This window comes from Acipenser ruthenus, chromosome 5 (genome assembly GCF_902713425.1).
Source record: "Acipenser ruthenus chromosome 5, fAciRut3.2 maternal haplotype, whole genome shotgun sequence".
NCBI classification, from domain to species: domain Eukaryota; kingdom Metazoa; phylum Chordata; class Actinopteri; order Acipenseriformes; family Acipenseridae; genus Acipenser; species Acipenser ruthenus.
In genome coordinates, this window is record NC_081193.1 from 32456363 (window position 1) to 32475646 (window position 19284).

Here is a 19284-nt window from a genome sequence, read left to right on the forward strand (position 1 = left end):
TTAGTATTCTCTATCTATCTGTGTGTGTGTGTGTGAGAGATTTTAAGTTTAATTTCCAATCCTTCCACTCAGTAGATAGAAGGTAATTCTAAATTAAATACACTATATCTAAAGTAAAACTTTTAACATATTCTGAAAAGCCAGTATACCTAAAAGCTGTTTCTTTGTTGATGCTGATGATGACATTTGTTCATAAACTTATTTGTATAAAGTTTATTTAATAGCCTGTTGTTTACACAAATGATCATAGGCAGTTACTGTGATGGTGTGCTCAAATAAAGCTGATTATGCCAACATCCAGTTTACTTTAAATAAGATTTATTTCTTCACATAATCCAAACCCAGGGAATACACTTTTATAAAGGACATGGTTTGTTATGGTGCATAATATCTGAAGACAATGAAAAGACAGCTGTGAGTATGAGAATACGACAACACAGAAGAAAATGGAAAATCGCCAAGAATCGGCTAGATTGGTTAAATTCTGTGCCACACAGAATCAGTGCACTGGCATTCATAATTACTTATCATTTATTACTTCATTAACTCTATCAAAGCTACCCTTGGTGTATGATTAATTAATTTAGGATTTAGGTGAACTTGCTCCCTAGTTTTTCCCAGAGGCATGTGTAGAAAAACACCTCAAATAGTTCATTGTTACTGTGACAGACAAAACAACAAAAATTAACTTACAGATCTGTATTGTAGCAATTGACATTTTAAACCACAGAGCAATTTTACAAATCACAGAAATGTTCTTATTACAAAATGTAAAGCATTAAACATGTTATGAATATATTACATTCTATAAAGCAGCACATTAGGTGCAAGTGTATGTACTATTCTTATTAGTGCAATTATGATTAATATAATAAAAGTGTTGAGAATTATTTAAAACATTCTAGTAGTCTACAGTATGTTCTTGGCAACATTCAGCTAGGTGATGGCACAAATAACACACAAATTACAAATTCAAGTCAAGCACTATCGTATGGAATGTAAGTACTTGAGAAATGATTTTAAGTTATAAAATATATTATCCTTAAAAACAAATACAAAGAGAAATTACAACTGCAAAGAGCACTTTTCATCATTTATATATATTTTTGTTTTTTTTGTTACAAGCTTTGGCTACTCTTTTGGCAAACTTGAGTTTTTAGACAGATGACAGTAGAAGAAAAAACTGGTAAAAACATGCTTGTGACATAAGCTTAAGAATATTTAGAAATGCACTTCTTGGTAGCATCTTTAGTTTTTCAAAGTACCCCAGATGATTAGTCCAATTACAACAGCTAGTGCTGTGAGAACCACAATCAGAATACAGATCTTCTTGCGGGATTTGCGCTGTCAGTAAACAAAAACAAAATTAGAAAAACCCATTAAACTGCAGTGGAATCCCTCTAATCCAATCACTAAAAGGGTTGAGGAAAAGCTTTCAATTTACTAAGTTAATAATACATCTAAAAACAAAAAGATAATACCTCTGAAGCACACAAAGAGGAAAATGATTGGGAAATAATTATACAAAAAGTTAATAAAGTGAAAGATAAAAAAAAAAAAAAAATGCCTGTTACAGTTTGTAAGGGGGCAAGTTAGCCAAGAACAAAATATTTGATTGTGTCCTGTGCAGAATTATTATTATTATTATTTTTTTTAATTAATAGAATCCACTGTTTCTTAAGTGAGGCCCAAGTAAGCTTCATTTGTTAAACTTGCTTTGCCAGCAAACTATGGCCTGTATTAAAAATAAAGTAGATCCCTGTTTTTGCTTAACATTACAATTAGGATGGCACTGGTATAAAATCTACCTGTTCAATGGCATCAGCCTGTATTGTAAGATGTACCCTACTGTACCAGTATGTTCATCTTATCAACTACTTATCAATTACTAGTATGAAGATAAGCTTACTACATGCACACAGTTTTAAAAACATAAATGTTTTTATTCTGAAAGTCAAACATTTATACCAGTAGTATAATAAAAGAAAACAGAAGTTGTACTGAATTATATGACTTGCATGTATGTACTGTTAACTTGGATGAATATTCAAATGTAAAAAAAATGCTATAATGAATAGAGGGTTTAATGAGTGTTCTTGAGGTTAAAACCATCTTAATAGAAGCAAGTGTTTTTGTTTCATCTAAAAGAAAACAGAAAAAGCTATCAGAAATGACCAGTTTACCATGGATCCTGTGGATTAAGACAATGACTTTACCTGATAATCTGCAGCCCTGGACAGCTGCTGGCCGGCTGACTGCACATGTATTTCAGCATTTTCTACATTGGCTTCTATGCTGTCTGGATGAAGGAAAACAAACAAAAAAAACAAAACAAGCAACAATCAAAAACATATGTTACATAAACATTAAGTACACTTAAAAACATCAGTCTGGAGATAAGACAAAGTTTAAAATGGCCCTATCTATTATATATACATGGGTTTCCCTCTGGTAAAGTTTTCCAGTTGTTTTCTGCAAGGAATTCATTAAAGCAGTATTTTAGAAACATTTAGGGTACATTCTTGTCCAATCATGCACAACATCTAATAAAATAAAAGCATTACGATCTTATCAGCTATACAGTATTACCGTGTGTGATTATAGTAGAGTCAAAAAGAAATATTTCCTTTAAAAAAATAAAATAAAGAAAAATAAGTACAATACACAGAATTCTTAGTCGATATTGTTGTTACCTTAAATGACCCGTCAAGGGAAGTCAGTCAAGCTGAAAAACAATAAAAGTGCCAGACCAACTGTGCCTATGTAGCTCTAAGTGCTAAATACAGCAATTAAATGTGCTGTGTAGTCTAACAAAGCCTAATAACGACTCGGGAGGTTTGGGATTGTTCCATAAGTTTCTTTAATTATTGATCTATTATGAAAAGTTTACCAAGATAGATCAGGAGCAGCCAACTGTTCTTAATTATTAAATTACTCCTCTGACCAGGGCTTGAATGAAATCCAAGTTTAAGGGGCTGCCATAACTACACTTTTTAATGGCTATGGCTCCACACTAATGTTGAAATTAAATATCCAGGCGCTGGTATTCTGTAAAACCAGCCGAGAATCACTTCATTGTATTCTGTAAAACCAGCCGAGAATCACTTCACTGTACCTGTTAAACCTGGAACGGTAACTGCCCTTCAAGACAGAAGTATCCTTGCAAAAAATAAACAGCATACTATACATAATATTATAACCTGAAGTATACTACACACTTCTTATATAAAAATAATGTAAGTGCAAATTATTACAGCAGCCTTTTAGTCTTTTTCCAGCCCTTACAAGCCTAGGATGGAGTGTTTGTGAGGTTTATTTTGGTGCATAAAAAGATTGACAGGATGTATCCGACCCCCCCCCCCCCAATGAAATAACAAAAAAAACAATCTTACCAATTGTGTCCCCTTGCTCATGAATCATCATTCCCAAATCTTTGAAGATTTCATTGATATCTGTAATATCAGACTGATAAAATAAAAGGGTCACAAATATGTTAGTGAGCATGTTAAAGATGTATAAAGATATTTTAATGAGTTTTAGTATCTGACTCAGGGGTCTCCATCTTGTGACTTTCAGTCTATTGTAACCAAGATGCATTGATTATTTAACTGACCTGTTTGAACCCTTCCAGGTTTAATAACAGCCTAAACATATACACAACTAGGAATGAGAAAGGCTCCTGTTGCATAGAAGTATTTTTCAATGAGCTTTAATTAATAATTTATACCCTCTGAATTTGCATAATAATGTGTATCTTTTTTTAATCCCATGATATATGCTCTTAATCAGATTAATTATTGTTTATGCACTCATGAATATTTGGCATGTAGAGCTTTGCATTGGTAATGTCTTTGGGATACGAGAATCACAATACAATAAATGAAATATGAAGCATAAAAAAGACATCATTGTCTCATTGCATAGTGCAAAATTACAAATGCAGTAAATAATAAAAATAATAATAATAATAATAATAATAATAATAATAATAATAAAAATAAAAATAAAAATAATAATAATAATAATAATAATAATAATAATAATAATAATAATAATAATAATAAAAAATAGCAATCATTTAATTGCAGTTTTTGGATTTTTTTCTTTTTAGAAAAAGTTTTCACTAAATGGAGAATAATTTTAAACCAAACAGGTAAATGCTACCATCTCTGCTCCTATTGGCAGAATAATGCATTTACAGGAAAACTAACAGGCACTTGGCTACTCACCCCCTTCTATAGGCATAGGTCAGCTAAAGCTTACAAACTGTGGAATTCAGGTGAAGGAGGGAAAGAAATCCAGACGAAAGTGATGAGGAAAAGTGTAACATATAAGCAGGGTTCAATGTAAGATTGAATGAAAAAGGGCCAATGTGAAAAGAGTTGACTTGTGTATGTGTGCTGACTGATAAATCCCAAACGCCTGAGTATATATGTAAGCACATAATGCATGTGCCATTTGGAAGCACTGTCTAGGATAAAGAGATAATAATTGAAAAAAAAGCTAGATATATTTAAAAAAATGTAAATTGCACATCATAATCACCTCTAGTTGCCTTATGGAAGTTTCTCTTTCTTTGATGAGCATAAGGTCTTCTTTCTTAATAGCATCATCTTGTACCTGTGCTTGGGGCTGACTTTCACTGTCATTGAAAAGAATAGAAGTTATAAGTTCTAATTTGATATGTTCTAAGTTCAATAAATGTGTGTCCTTGTATTTGAATAAATAACAATATAATAACAAACACACTAAAACATCTAGAGATCAATAACATCCAAGCGTCCAATATCACAGATAACACATACAATTGAACGTATCCTTATTTTTCTTTTTCTATTTTATTTTTCCTTCTTATACAATTATCTGATGCTCGATCATATTCCCTTCTGTAAATTGTACTTTATTTGTATTATTTTCTTTTTTTTTTCTTTTTTGCTTGTCCAGGGACTGCCAATGAAAATGAGCTTACAGCTAAATCTGGGTGCAATGCATCTCTACCTGTCTGTCTGCTATTTCCTCCTGGATGCACTCGCATCACCTCAAACTCAACCTCTCTAAATCTGACCTCCTTTTCTTTCCCTCCTCCTCCCACTCCTCTGATCTCTCTATCTCTGTTCCTCTGGAATCTACCACACTCTCTCCCTCTTCCTCCGCTAAGAACCTCGGAGTCACCCTGGACCCCTGCCTCTCTTATTCCCAGCACATCTCCACTCTGGCACGCACTTGCCGATTCTTCCTGAGCAACATCCGAAGAATCCGACCCTTCCTCACCAACTACGCTACCCAGCTCCTGGTCCAGGCCCTGGTACTCTCCCGCCTAGACTACTGCAACTCCCTCCTGGCTGGCCTCCCTGCGTCCGCCACCCATCCGCTCCAGCTCATCCAGAACTCTGCTGCCCGCCTGGTGTTCTCTCTGCCTCGCTTCGCCCACGCTACTCCACTACTCCGCTCGCTCCACTGGCTCCAGATCACCGCTCGAATCCAGTTCAAGACTCTTGTACTAGCCTACAGATGCCTTGACCAGACTGCACCCAGCTACCTCCAGACCCTCATCTCTCCCTACACCCCCACTCGACCTCTCCGCTCCACCTGCACTAGAAGACTGGCTCTACCTCTGCTACGCTCCCCTGCCTCCAGAGCCCGCTCCTTCTCCACCCTTGCTCCGCAGTGGTGGAATGACCTTCCTACAGATGTCAGGACTGCCCAGTCCCTGACCACATTCCAGCGCCTCCTTAAGACTCACCTCTTCAAACAGCACCTGTAGAACTCCTCTGTTTGTATCCTGGGACACTATCACCCTTCATTTAAATGTGCTTTATTTTGCTCTTATCTGCCCCCTATTTTACTGCATTTAATCCTGTACTTCAGAATACTGTAATCTGCCAAGTGTTTAACCTGTAGTATTTTGTATTTAATCATATCCTGATGTAACTATCACTATTATCTGCTGTATTATTGAATTGTGGTTTGTCACACTTGTACTTTGCTTGAACAAAAGTTATTATTATTATTATTATTATTTATTTCTTAGCAGACGCCTTTATCCAGGGCGACTTACAATCGTAAGCAAAAACATTTCAAGTGTTACAATACAAGTAATACAATAAGAGCAAGAAATACAATAACTTTTGTTCAAGTAAAGTACAAGTTTGACAAACCACAATTCAATAATACAGCAGGTAATAGTGATAGTTACATCAGGATATGATTAAATAGTGATAGTTACATCAGGATGTGATTAAATACAAAGTACTACAGGTTAAACACTTGGCAGATTACAGTATTCTGAAGTACAGGATTAAATGCAGTAAAATAGGGGGCAGATAAGAGCAAAATAAAGCACATTTACATGAAGGGTGATAGTGTCCCAGGATACAAACAGAGGAGTTCTACAGGTGCTCTTTGAAGAGGTGAGTCTTAAGGAGGCGCCGGAATGTGGTCAGGGACTGGGCAGTTATTGTATTTCTTGCTCTTATTGTATTACTTGTATTGTAACACTTGAAATGTATTTGCTTACGATTGTAAATCGCCCTGGATAAGGGCGTCTGCTAAGAAATAAATAAACATCAATAAACAATACAAAAAGGCAAAAAAAAAAAAAAATTAAAAAAAGCTGCAAGTAACACACATTAATCCCTGAACCCTGTCAATACACCCAAAAAACAATTCACCCAACCAGTTATTTTTCATGTAAAAATTATATTTGTAGAGCTCCAAATGTGAAATAAAATGTTGCCAGTTACAACTTTATCAAGTCATATTTGTGACATTTCTATTTTGTTAGTAAGATGTTTTATGTGACATGTGTTTGTTTGTGATCAATTGATTTTTCTTATTGTTTATTCATATGTATTTATAATACCTTTTAATGTTGTGTTTTCACCTGACTTCTTTTACTAGTGTGCAAGGCGACTGAGACTCTTTCACAATATTTGGTGGGACACCTGCGCCTATTAAGAACTGTTCATTTGACTTTGATTTTAAAGAGTGCAGTCATTTTGTGACGTTGAATACTTTGAACAAAAAATAACCATGACGTTGAATACGTTTTTTTAAAACATGACGTTTTAAAAAAAAAAAAACCATGAACCTGGCTTAAGACTACTTCTCTTTCTCACCTTTCATAGGACAGCAGGCCTCCATCATCTGGCAAACCACCCTAGAACAGAGAAATGAAAAAACAAACTGCTGCAATTTTTTCTTGCTTTGAATGTCAGATAGTTTACCTAGGGGAACAATTAGCTCTAACCATCTGTTTTTTTTGTCCGTCTTAAATCTCAGTGCAGCACCCATTGGGCTAAGGTTTATTTACCATGATGTGTGGGAAAACTCATTAACTTGTTTTTGAAGCATTCTGTTTACTGCTTGTAAAGTGATGCTTGGACATTTTATAATATATATATATATATATATATATATATATATATATATATATATATATTTGATTACTTCAAATCTAGGCATCCATTTCAATGTTTTTTCTGGTGTTTTTTTCCCTCTAATATTTATTGTGTAATATAACCACCATTACTTCCCTGTACACATACATTTTTAATAAACAGATTTTTAGGTATTGTAGTGGTTTACAAATTGAGTGTTTTCTTGTATACAGAAACTAAAATACATATAAACAAATAATTGTGCTAGTAAAGACTACAAACACAGTATTTTAGACCTATCCAAAATATATATATTTTAAGACTAAATTATGGGCAAATATAACTTCCTAGACCCCACAACAAATAAACAAGCATTTGAATCTTTCTACTTACAGACACTCTTGAGCTGGCACGCACTCTGGCTACAAATTCCTTTTCCTTCTGAGCAGCCTGTCTTTGAATCTTTTGGAAAGCAGCCAATGCATTAGAAAAGTCACCAACTAGACGATCTTTCTGGATCTTTCTTTGGCGCTACAATTAAAAAAAACAAACAAAAGAAAACAAAAGAAAAAAAACAAAGATGAGCTTTGTTGGAAAGCTTACTTGGGTTCTGTCAAATATTTACTGCAAAACACTACTTTGGATCAATTCAAGTGTTGGGCATCCAAAAATACTAGTGGTAAATTAATGTAGGTTGTTAAACATTATCAAAGAAATAAATGTCAATACATGCCATTTGCTCCTAAGAAATATTTCTTAGGTTGTATGCCTGGAGATTTCCCCTTTAAAATGGCCACGGAATAAAAAACTATAAAACAAACAAACATGTCACTCTTTTAAATAATGTGTACTGTACTTACAGACAAACTTAAACAGCACATATCTAATAGAAAAACAAACCAGTTTCGAACAGGTACTTGTTTAAAGCAACCCACTATTAAAAAATACTTTTTCAGGATCAAGTTTTTGTTCACATCTTTTTTTAAATGGTGTTTTATATGGAAAACAAAAGTGTCTTGTCCAGTGTTAAAGGTTTCTGTGATTTGGTCCTCTGTTGTACATTTGCATGCTATGTAGTGAGTGGCTTTGACCCGAGACAGTGCATATTGCTTTTTTTCACTGAATTGATGCCTTGTAAGGAAAGGTGATTTCTTAGTTCATCCGCCCAAGTAAGACAGCTTACATTTCTGGAAGTGAATGCCCAATTAGTGAAGATTTAAAGTTGATTTACTCAATAACCAATGACCCGTTTTTTATACAATAATAATCCTTATTTTTTCATGACTGGATTATTAAACATATATGATACCGAATGTTGTATTTTATGGGACATGACAAAATCACGGACAAATAATAAAACTTTAACCTGAAAATGCACAGAAGAATACACACATTTTTAACATAAGTAAGTGAAAGCAGTGCACAGTACCTGTTCTGCTCTCGGTGGAAGTGATCCAAACTCTTTCATATACCTGTCTGTTTCTTTGGCTAGCCGATTAGCATTCTGCTGTTTCTGTAGGCTAAAATTTGAAACAAACAAAATAAAAATCTCAATTCCACTGTTTTCAGGACTACATTTTTCCAGTGTACTATGTATTTTTTACAAGTGCAAAAATTACTTTAAAAAATCCACTTCTTTTGGAGGGACGTGTTTGTTTTCGGGACAATAATTAAATAAGAACTTCTGGAATGATCTAGGGCCCTATTCACAAAATGTTACAGACTTTTATTAGGGATTGTTTTTTTTAAGGGCTGTTTTTTTAAATTGTTTTTATAAACATCCTCTTGGTTTAAACCATGCTTTGAAAAATGATTTTCATGCTAAAATTGCATATACAAGCCAAAAGAAATGAATCAAAGTAATAGTAATGTTAAACAAAACGAGGGTAAGCTCTGTTTTGTTAAACTTCCACACCTATAGCCTACATATTCACGTTAAAGAGTAAGTAGCGGGGTTCCGAATAATATAGCGCTACACGTCCCCAAGTGTTGCTACAACTGTTTAAATAACGTACCTGTCATTTTTATTTTCATTGTTAACATCCTGACAACGTTTTAGACATATAACTTTAAAGTCTGTTTCAAAGCTCTTTTCAAAATGTCCGCTCTAGTGCTCTGATAGTGTAAGGATTATTGCCCACATTGTCAAACAGGCAACACAGCAATAACGATCCATGATCTGGTACAGAACAGAAAATTCAGAGCACTTCTTGTTATGTTTTTTTTTTTGTTTGTTTTGTCTTTAAGGACTGTTATTTTAAAAACCATTTTGATTATTTAAATCATGTCAGCTGTCAGCAGCATTTTTAAAAATCAATTCCCAATTCCAATTCCTTTGAAGGAATTGGAATTTATATTTTAGAGATATAATTGTTGTGATTGTTTAACTGCTTTCATTTGAAGCCAATTTAATCGACTAACAGTACTTCAATTTAAGTAATTTGTTGCCACTGTGAGAAGCTAATTTTAAGAGAATACAGTTAATTGCAATTTTTATCAATGATGTTTTGGAACTGATAAAAAAGGGAACAGGAATAGGAATTGGAATTTGGAATTGATTTTAAAAAGTAATTGGAATTGAACAAGAAGAATTGACACCAACCCTGGTTTTATGAATAGGGCCCCAAGTCCTAGTCTCACCAATTTACAATTAAGTTGAGTCCTCCTAGGTCCTCATTGGAGATTTGTGCCAATAAGGCAGGTTTGTAGTTTAGGATTGATATCCAACTTGTGAGCACTTAGCATTGTTTACCTCTGCCCACCCAGTTAGACACAGTTTATTGCAACAGATCAGAAAAGAATATCTTGAAAGTTATCACATTAAGCAGCAAAGCTTCCAAAACTTTTGAACAACACACTAAAATAATACAAATTTTAGGCACTTGCAAAAAGTAAAATATGTATTGAAAAATTCAAACCCTATCTAATGTGGTTTACAATTATTTTCCTTTTAGTAGGGCTCATTGAACATTTTGATTTCACAGCTTACACAAATATATAGCTTCAGCCTACCAGAAGTCATGTTTAAAAAAAAAAAACCAAACAGTAGTACAGATACTGAAACAAATGGTTTAAGATATCAAACTTTAATTATTTCAGTCTATCAGAAGATAGCAAGTAGGTCACCATGACCTAAATTCAATACCTCTGAATCATCAAAGGACTATACATCACACTACAGGAATAGGTATCCTCTACAGAACATTATAACGGCACTTCCTTATAGATGTTAAATGCTATGCACGAACAAAGAAACTGTTCTCTTGTTTTATGCTGTATCACTTTTTGAATTGGTTAATACTGCCACCTGCTGTCAAGGAACAAATCGAACAGACTTTAACTTACAGCTGTTGCCGCAGTTCTGCGCTGTCCTGTGGTGTTCCAAGCTGGTTTACAATCCTTTGGATTTCAGCAGCTGATTAAATATATGGAAAACAATATTAAGAATACATCCAAGAGTACAACCTGATTTTGAAAAATTGTTGAAAATTGTCTTTCACAGCAACCTATGCGGGTATGCAAATTCTAAATACATTTCTATGCTTTTGATTGTGCTACATTGTATAACAAGTTTTAATTCAGACATTCCATTCTTTGCAAATCTGTTCTTGTACGACTCCCTTGATCGAACTTGGTCTATGGAATCTCAGCATACATGTGTATTGAGTATAAGGCCAATGTCTTGTAAACGGTTCAACATATATGTATTATTTTGATTATATTAGTAGTAGTAGTAGTTAAAGTAATAATAATAATAATAATAATAATAATAATAATAATAACAATAATAATAATACAGTCCAGTCCTGCCTTTGAGACCAAAAGTCACCCGAGTATGCCCATTAAGCAGCACTGTACATGGTGTTAATAGACCTCAGATTACACTGTTAAAAGATGACAACAGGTTGAAAAGGATCTAAATGATGATGCTCGTCTTCAGAGTTCTGAAGGTGTTAACCATTCTAATTGCATATTTGCAGCTGCTCTATGCTATTAACACCCCTGTTATGTTCAGTGGAGAAGGAACATATGTCAGCTTGGGACAATGGGAACTATACAGAAATATGTACAAATCACAAGATTTATGACTGACTGACTTTCCAACCCCCACCAAGCAATGATCCAAGCCCTGATCAGTGTACTTAACTGTTATGATGGCGACAGGCCTTTTAATCTCCATTTAGAATTTACATTTTCTGTACTTAAAACTTCTGAATTCTAAAAAGGTGTTTTCAGCATTGCATCCAGATTAAAAGAATGTATAAATCTATTGATAAATATTTTTTTTAACCAGTACTAAACAATGTTTAATATCACTCATGATAAGCTCCGACTTGGGCTTTCCATCAGTTTTAATTTGTGGTGCGCAGTGTGCTTGAGGAGTTCTGAGGCGAAGCTTGCCAAGTCAGGGAAGTTGTGACAGTATGAAGACAATGTCATGGGGAAATTGCGTATACAATTATTATTCCTCTTGTTAGTACTGTACATCCAGTGTGTGTCTGTTTGCCAGCTTGGGGTTCAGTTGAGGCAAACCAGGCAGCCATGTGAATATGTGGCTGAGCTTGACCTGACTGGAGGGTAAACTTATACATGTGAATGGTCAAGCTAAATAACATAATTGACTGGCAATTTAGCCTGGCCCTACTGTACTTAAGCACAGCTCTGTGCTAGCAGGTAGCTCTGTTTTGGATTGTCTCCTACTTTGCTGCTACTTTGCTAGAAGCCTGCTTGGCAGCTTTTGTTTGTGTATACTTAAAATTATGTTCTATTTTTATTTCATTTAATAAAATCCTGCAACCTTGTGCTTGAATTGCATCCTCTGACTCCAGTCGCTACCATTCTCTCCTATTCCTGACACTTTTCACTAGAATGTTTAACCTTCAGCACTTCAAAAGTTGACATTACATTTTATATGTTTTGAAGACATGACCTTTTCTATCGTGGAGCCTTTGTTCATTCTTATTCAGAGTGAAAGAAAAAAAAAACAGATATCGGTATTGAAAGCTATACGTTATTGAAAGTTTGGTGCATGACAGAGGTAGGCTTTTATACAATTAGAACAATATACCTGTCAATAGTCGTCATTTTTTTTTTTTTTAATGGATTTTTAAAACAATAGTGGTATTTGGGGCTCCCGAGTGGTGCATCCAGTAAAAGCACTCGCTAGGGTGCAGGATGCGCTCTATAGCCTGGACGTCGCCGGTTCGAGTCCAGGCTATTCCACAGCCGACCGTGGAGGGGAGCTCCCAGGGGGCGGCGCTCAATTGGCCGAGCGTCGTCCGGGGGGAGGGAGGGTTAGGTCGGCCAGGGTGTCCTCGGCTCACCGCGCACCAGCGACCCCTGTAGTCTGGCCGGGTGCCTGCGGGCTTGCCTGTAAGCTGCCCAGAGCTGCGTTGTCCTCCGACCCTGTAGCTCTGAGGCGGCTGCACGGCGAGTCTGCAGAACGTAAAGAAGCGGGCGGCTGACGGCACACGCTTCGGAGGACAGCGTGTGTTCATCTTCGCCCCTCCCGAGTCAGCGCAGGGGTGGTAGCGGTGAGCTGAGCCTAAAAATAATTGGGCATTTCAAATTGGGGAGAAAACAATAAAAACTAATTGGCAACGACTAAATTAAAAAAAAAACCCAAAAAAACAATAGTGGTATTTTAAGCCACGACTTTGATTTAATTATTTATCGTATACTACGTTGATCCCATTCCGAGGGTGCAGTTTCCAGAGAGATGTTTCCGTCCTTCAGATGACACGTAAAACCAAGGCCCTATTGTAAGTGACTCTGCAGCAGCAGTTGTTAATGCATAGTTCACGCCCCTCAAAACTGTAAATCGCTTTGAATTAAAGCGTCTGCTAAATGACTAATTAATTAAATTCTGCTTTTGCCCAGCCAGTCAATCCTTCACAGATGGAAATAAGACTCCCATTGTATAGCAATTTGATCCATGCCTGGTTTTACTATGAGATTAGCAAGACAGACCTCAGCCTGTTAACTATACACTGTGGCTAATCAAGCTAGTATTAAAATCTTGACTCGACGAACCTGCTATGCAATAGAAGTCTTATTTCCACCCTTGCAAGTGCATTCAGGCACTGTGCCTGACTGCAGCAAGTGAAATGCGGTAGGTGAAAGATATATACTGGCCCATATTATCTGAATTAAGTGTAACATTGAATTTAAACAATGTGTTGTTGCAACAATAGTTTTAGATAAATAAAAAAAAAGGTTAAGAAAGATATCCTATTGGTACTGCACTTCTGTCATTTCAGATTGCCCATGTCCCCTCACTGGTAACTACTGCCCTGGGACACATATGTTGCATTTCATTTAAAATCTTTATATTTACAAGATAACGGCACTGGCCTGCAACCTACACTGACACAAGACAGCAGTTTGTTTTACATTAGGTCTCTACTGACTATCACTAACCCATAAAGCATGCAAAAAAGCTGATAAGACAGGACATAAAAGAGTAAGCTGAATGCATTAATTAGACAAAGGAGAAAAGACTGTAACTAACTAGTTTTAGGAGTACAATTTACACAACCGTACACAAGAGGAAAAATCTGTGCGAGTGGTTTAATTTCAGTTATTAAAATGAAAATGTTCCTTATAACAATGACAAACACATGCTGCACATGGTAAACACACACACAGAAGTACAGTGATGTAGAACTGTATAGCTTACAATTTCATTAGGAAAGTTGTTATTTAAATGAGTAACTCACCAACATTACACTCTCAACTAAAGAGATTCTTTTCTTAACCCTGTGTTCATTTCTTAATATTAGCATGTCATCCAGTACATGCTGTCTTTAACTGGTTTAACATAGGGCGCGTTATTTTATTCACCGCTGCAAGCACCGATGTAAAGCGGATTCACCAAACAGTTGTTTAATTCACCGGGAGTCTCTCAACGAACTGTTGTTAAATTCACCGATGCGTCATCACTGAAGCAGCGGATTCAACAAGGTTGAGAGTCTGTGAATTTCAGCAGAACCAATATGGCCACAATCATGGAAGAAGTCAGTCTCCAGTACGTAGACACTTCTATCAATTTAATTGTAGATTCGGCAAATCTTTTGAAAATGGGCATGGAGTTGTGTATTTAATAAATATGTAGCACTAATAAAAATACTTATATAAATATTAGTCAACAATCTTATCTTGTATTGTATTTGAAAAACTGCCTATGCCGTTAGATCCTGCCTTTTGTACCTCGACTTGGCACTGGTGTACAAGAATTAGATATCAGATGAGAGAGAACAAGATGTTTTTTTTTTTTTTACCATGTATGTTATTTGTTCTTTTATACTTTAAACAAATATATTATGAAGTTGCGAAATCAGGGCTAACTGTATTTGAATGTGTATCTATTAATATATTCATATTTATAAATATTTACAATTGCAGGCTAGCTGCTTTCTGCATTTGACTTTAATGTAACAACCTAGCCCTAATATCCCTATAATATTAGTCGGTTAAAGATAACTAAACCTTAACAGAGATAATAAGGTTTTAAGTTCTTAGTTTGTCCCAATAAGCTTTGTTTATTTTGTAGACGCTGCTTATGCAAGACGATATATCAGTGCCGTTTTCGCCAACATGACACACCCAGCTGCAGAAAGAGCAGCCCATCAAGTGAGGCAGGTCAGTCAGAGAGCAGTGGTAGGTGCAGCTGTGAATCGATGAGCCAGTATAAGGGTTAAGGATCAGTGGCACCAAAAAAGTAACACGTATTAATGCTATTTTTGCAAGCATTTATTAATAACACAAAGCATTTCACTGGACTGAAGCCCTCCATAGCCTGAAATGGCTTTTGAAATCCAAGTCGCTGTACCGAGTCACAATGTCTTGAACATATCTTTGGACTTGGTTTCTTGCACAATTTAATTTCATTGTACTTTGTTATTGGCTGTCAACGCCATCATCACCTTCCCACCAGTCTAATAGCATGCGATCATTCTCACACAAGTCAACCACAGCCTTGCAAGCAGCAGCAGCAGCAGTAATCTCATCAGCAGGGATCCTAGTTTTCCACAATAAAAAAAATGAAATTCTCCGATAAAAAAAAAGAATCTGCATTATTCTGGGAGTACAATAAAATGACTTTTCCCTGCCACATTATAAGACACATAAACAGTACTATTGGTTAACAGTTAATACAGGAAGTATTTATTGTTGTTCTTGTTACACTTGTTCTGTCTCTATGTTGTATTTTAGTTTATAGTATATCATTATTCTTGAACTGTAACCTTGTATTACAGTGTAACATGTGTAAGTAACTTTGGATAAATGTGTCTGCTAAAGAAATAAATAAAATAATAATGGTTACAATTTCAAAATTCTAAGCAAGTTACAAGCTGACCAGTGCCATTAATCAATAAAACAAACACTTTTTTTTTTTTTTTTTTTTTACTTCAAATATTACAAATAGTTCCCTGTTGTAAATAAATAAATAAATAAATAAATAAATAAATAAATGCTAGTTCAACTCTGAGTTAGTTGTCGTCATCCGGACGGCTATTGTTAAAATAGAGCTGAAGCATTCCAGCTACAATTGGTCTGACTTTGGAATGGCACCACCTCCCTAATGTGCTGGCTGAAAAAATCTTGAACTCCTGATTGATCCACTTTGTACAGAGAAATGTCGGCTTTTACACACATTTTGACAAAATCTGAAACAACAGTTTCACAGTGTTCTTTGGCAGTTGTAAGACGCTGAAATGATCCAAACACAGAGGTCTGTTTCAGTGTTTTCGATGACCCTGCTGTTTCGGCCTCATCTTGTTTACGTTTCCTTGCATTCAATTTATGTTTACCGCTTCCCATATGTTCTATTAATGGTGTGCCTACGAATGTAATCTACAGCCTTGCTGCATGAAGTACAAAACAGCACATTACCAGTGACATGAAATTCGTCCTTGCCAAACTCGTTGATCCGATCCTTAGGGGTGATTTTTTTATGTTTTCGGCATCTTTGAACAGCTCTGCACACTGAAGTAAACTGAACTTGAATACCGGAAGCAGTTTTATTAGACAGGTATGTTTACGTAAATTTAAAGCAAAGTTGCCTGTGTTAATGTTTATATATAAAAATGTACTGATTTGGTTATTATCAAACAAACAAAAAAAGCCTTGCATGTTTTTTGCCCCTCCCCAAGTGTAAAACTAAAAAATCCATGTTTTTCCGTGTTATTCCATAGCAAACGGACTCCTAGGATCATGTTGATTCACCAAACTGTTGTTAATTCCCCCATGCCGAAGAGCACAGAGTGATGTCACTTTCAACTCAGAGATGCAGTGCACAGATTAATAAAACAACGCAGCCATAGCTTGTTCACATTCACTGTCAACTAAAACAGTTATTTCTGATTTTTGTTATGTACTTACAAACCCTGATTTTCTTAAAGAAATGACATGCCAAACTTCTGCTTATAGTTTTGGAACCAAACGTAGCTTTGATTTCTGAAACTGTGAAAGGTCGGTTGGTATGTTGTTGCAACAACATTTTAAAAATAGGTTGCAAATTCCCAGTGCCAGCAGTGACCATCACAGAATGCTGGGTTTTCTCATATGAATACTGACGATTACTTACTGTGCTGTGTAATCTTCTGAATGTTTGAACCTATGGTCTGCGCAAGGCGGTTTGCATCACTATCTGTCCCTGATTGGTAAGACATGTTGAAGCATTAGAAGTTCCACCTGAAAAACAAAAATGTAACATGTGTGAGCCCTTTTCACCAAAGTCATTACTGACAAAATATTATTCTGTGAGTAAAAAGACAAAGCAACTATCACACTAATGACCCTTTTTCTTTTGTATTACGTTAAGCCTAATAATTTTGAACTCATTTTATAAAAACATTTTTTTAACATTTATGGGTGGGAGGGTTTCTTCATGACAGGACAGAGTACAGACCTTACTTACTTACTATGCGCTTACTTAGAACACATTTTTTACTTAATTTCCTGTAACATTGAGTAATCTTACAGAAATCCAGTGTCGGAGTTCTCACTTGACACATACAGATGGATTCTCAGCTATTAATCTAGCAGCTTTTGGTGGACTGATTTTTTTTTTTTTAACTTTTACTTTTTAGTTCCCTTTAAACAGATTTTTACAAACTAGCACTACATGGACACCCCCCACACAGATGAAACGCAATACAAATACAACATCATATTATTGTGTTCACATTTAGAATGTAAAAATGACTGTCTGCTTGACATAGTCCAACTAACGTCGTAATGTCTGGGGTTCCTTCATACTCACGTATCTTGAGAAATAACTTTTAAATCAGAGGTTATACAATGTGCATTGCACATACGAGCACCAATGGCAAAAGTCGTCAACGTGAAGGGGGTAGGCGGCGTTAACCCTCTTTAAATTTCGTAAAGCTAATCTGATGCATTTCTTCAATTACATGTGTGTAGTAAGGCAAAGGTAATAAAAGGCACATATATTTCTAACGCACACTATATGGTCGATTAAACCTTGATGTGTATACTTAAACAAAACTGAAAACACTGTACCAAATGACACACCTAAAACATCAAATGACACGCCTAAGACATAGCTGTTAGGCAAGGCTGTAATTAACACAAAGTTTACCACGTCATGCGTTCCTATACGTAGCTAAATTGAGAACAAAACACGATAAGAATAAAAAAGAAAAAAAAAGAAACGAACCTTTTATCTTTGATTCTGTACTGACAAGTACATTGATAAAAAACAAAACAGCAAAGCACAGATGTACGATATCTATAACTAGGTCAGTCACAGCACAAATGCATAAGTGGAAACATTTCAAATGTATATGTTTGTATGTTCGTTTGGTTTTTTGCTGTGCAAAACGATTTTAAATTGTTAGTCTAATATTTTATTTTACAATCACATATAAAATCGCATCGGTGTTAACATTTCCTTACCTCGGTTCTGTAGATTCTCTCAGCTGTCAGCTTCCTGCTTACTGAATCATGCCCGTCAGCTGATTGGTGTGTACGCATGCGCACCGTTTGTCAAGCCACACAGTATTCAAATTACAGTAGTTTAAATTTTCCATTGTAACAGAAACTTTATTCTTGCTATGATATGAATAGTATATATGCCTACATTAACCGTTTCAGTTAATTATTATTATTATTATTATTATTATTATTATTATTATTATTATTATTATATTTTGGGGATCTAGGAATTATATCTACTTTAGGCAGAGAAATTAGAGACATTCAGAGAATTTCCAGATATGTAATAACTGTGACAAGTGTATTGCTTAATCCCCAGCAAATTCCATTCTCCAGAATTGGGAGTTAGAAATGCATTGCTAACTACAATCTAACCCTTGCTCATTAAAAAAACAAAACAAACAAACAAACAAACAAAACAGATTTCTGTTTCAAACAGCGTGGCAGCAGCACCGTTCAGGGCAGCGCAGTCAGAACCAGTTGTACCACTGTTAAAACCACTTCCCAGAGGCATGATTTTATGACCTGTGATAGTTATTATTATTATTATTATTATTATTTATTTCTTAGCAGACGCCCTTATCCAGGGCGATTTACAATCGTAAGCAAATACATTTCAAGTGTTACAATACAAGTAATACAATAAGATCAAGAAATACAATAACTTTTGTTCAAGCAAAGTACAAGTGTGACAAACCACAATTCAATAATACAGCAGATAATAGTGATAGTTACATCAGGATATGATTAAATAGTGATAGTTACATCAGGATATGATTAAATACAAAGTACTACAGGTTAAACACTTGGCAGATTACAGTATTCTGAAGTACAGGATTAAATGCAGTAAAATAGGGGGCAGATAAGAGCAAAATAAAGCACATTTACATGAAGGGTGATAGTGTCCCAGGATACAAACAGAGGAGTTCTACAGGTGCTGTTT

The 19284-nt window shown here is 35.4% G+C and overlaps 1 protein-coding gene across 2 annotated transcripts; it reads right to left on the bottom strand.

The window, feature by feature from the left end:
* Positions 1-301: 301 nt before the first annotated feature.
* Positions 302-18398, bottom strand: LOC117402401 (syntaxin-7-like). 2 transcript variants are annotated; one of them, XM_034003491.3, is made up of 10 exons: positions 18303-18398; positions 16969-17075; positions 10725-10794; positions 8809-8899; positions 7773-7910; positions 7119-7159; positions 4546-4642; positions 3393-3465; positions 2217-2299; positions 302-1344 (listed from the first exon to the last, which is right to left on the bottom strand). In XM_034003491.3, exons 2-10 carry the CDS (start codon positions 17051-17053, stop codon positions 1249-1251), a joined length of 774 nt encoding a protein of 257 aa, XP_033859382.1. In that variant the 5' UTR covers positions 17054-17075; positions 18303-18398; the 3' UTR covers positions 302-1248. The 2 variants fall into 2 exon arrangements, with proteins under 2 accessions (XP_033859382.1, XP_058879988.1); XM_059024005.1 differs by lacking the exon at positions 18303-18398 and adding an exon at positions 17647-17728.
* Positions 18399-19284: the final 886 nt, after the last annotated feature.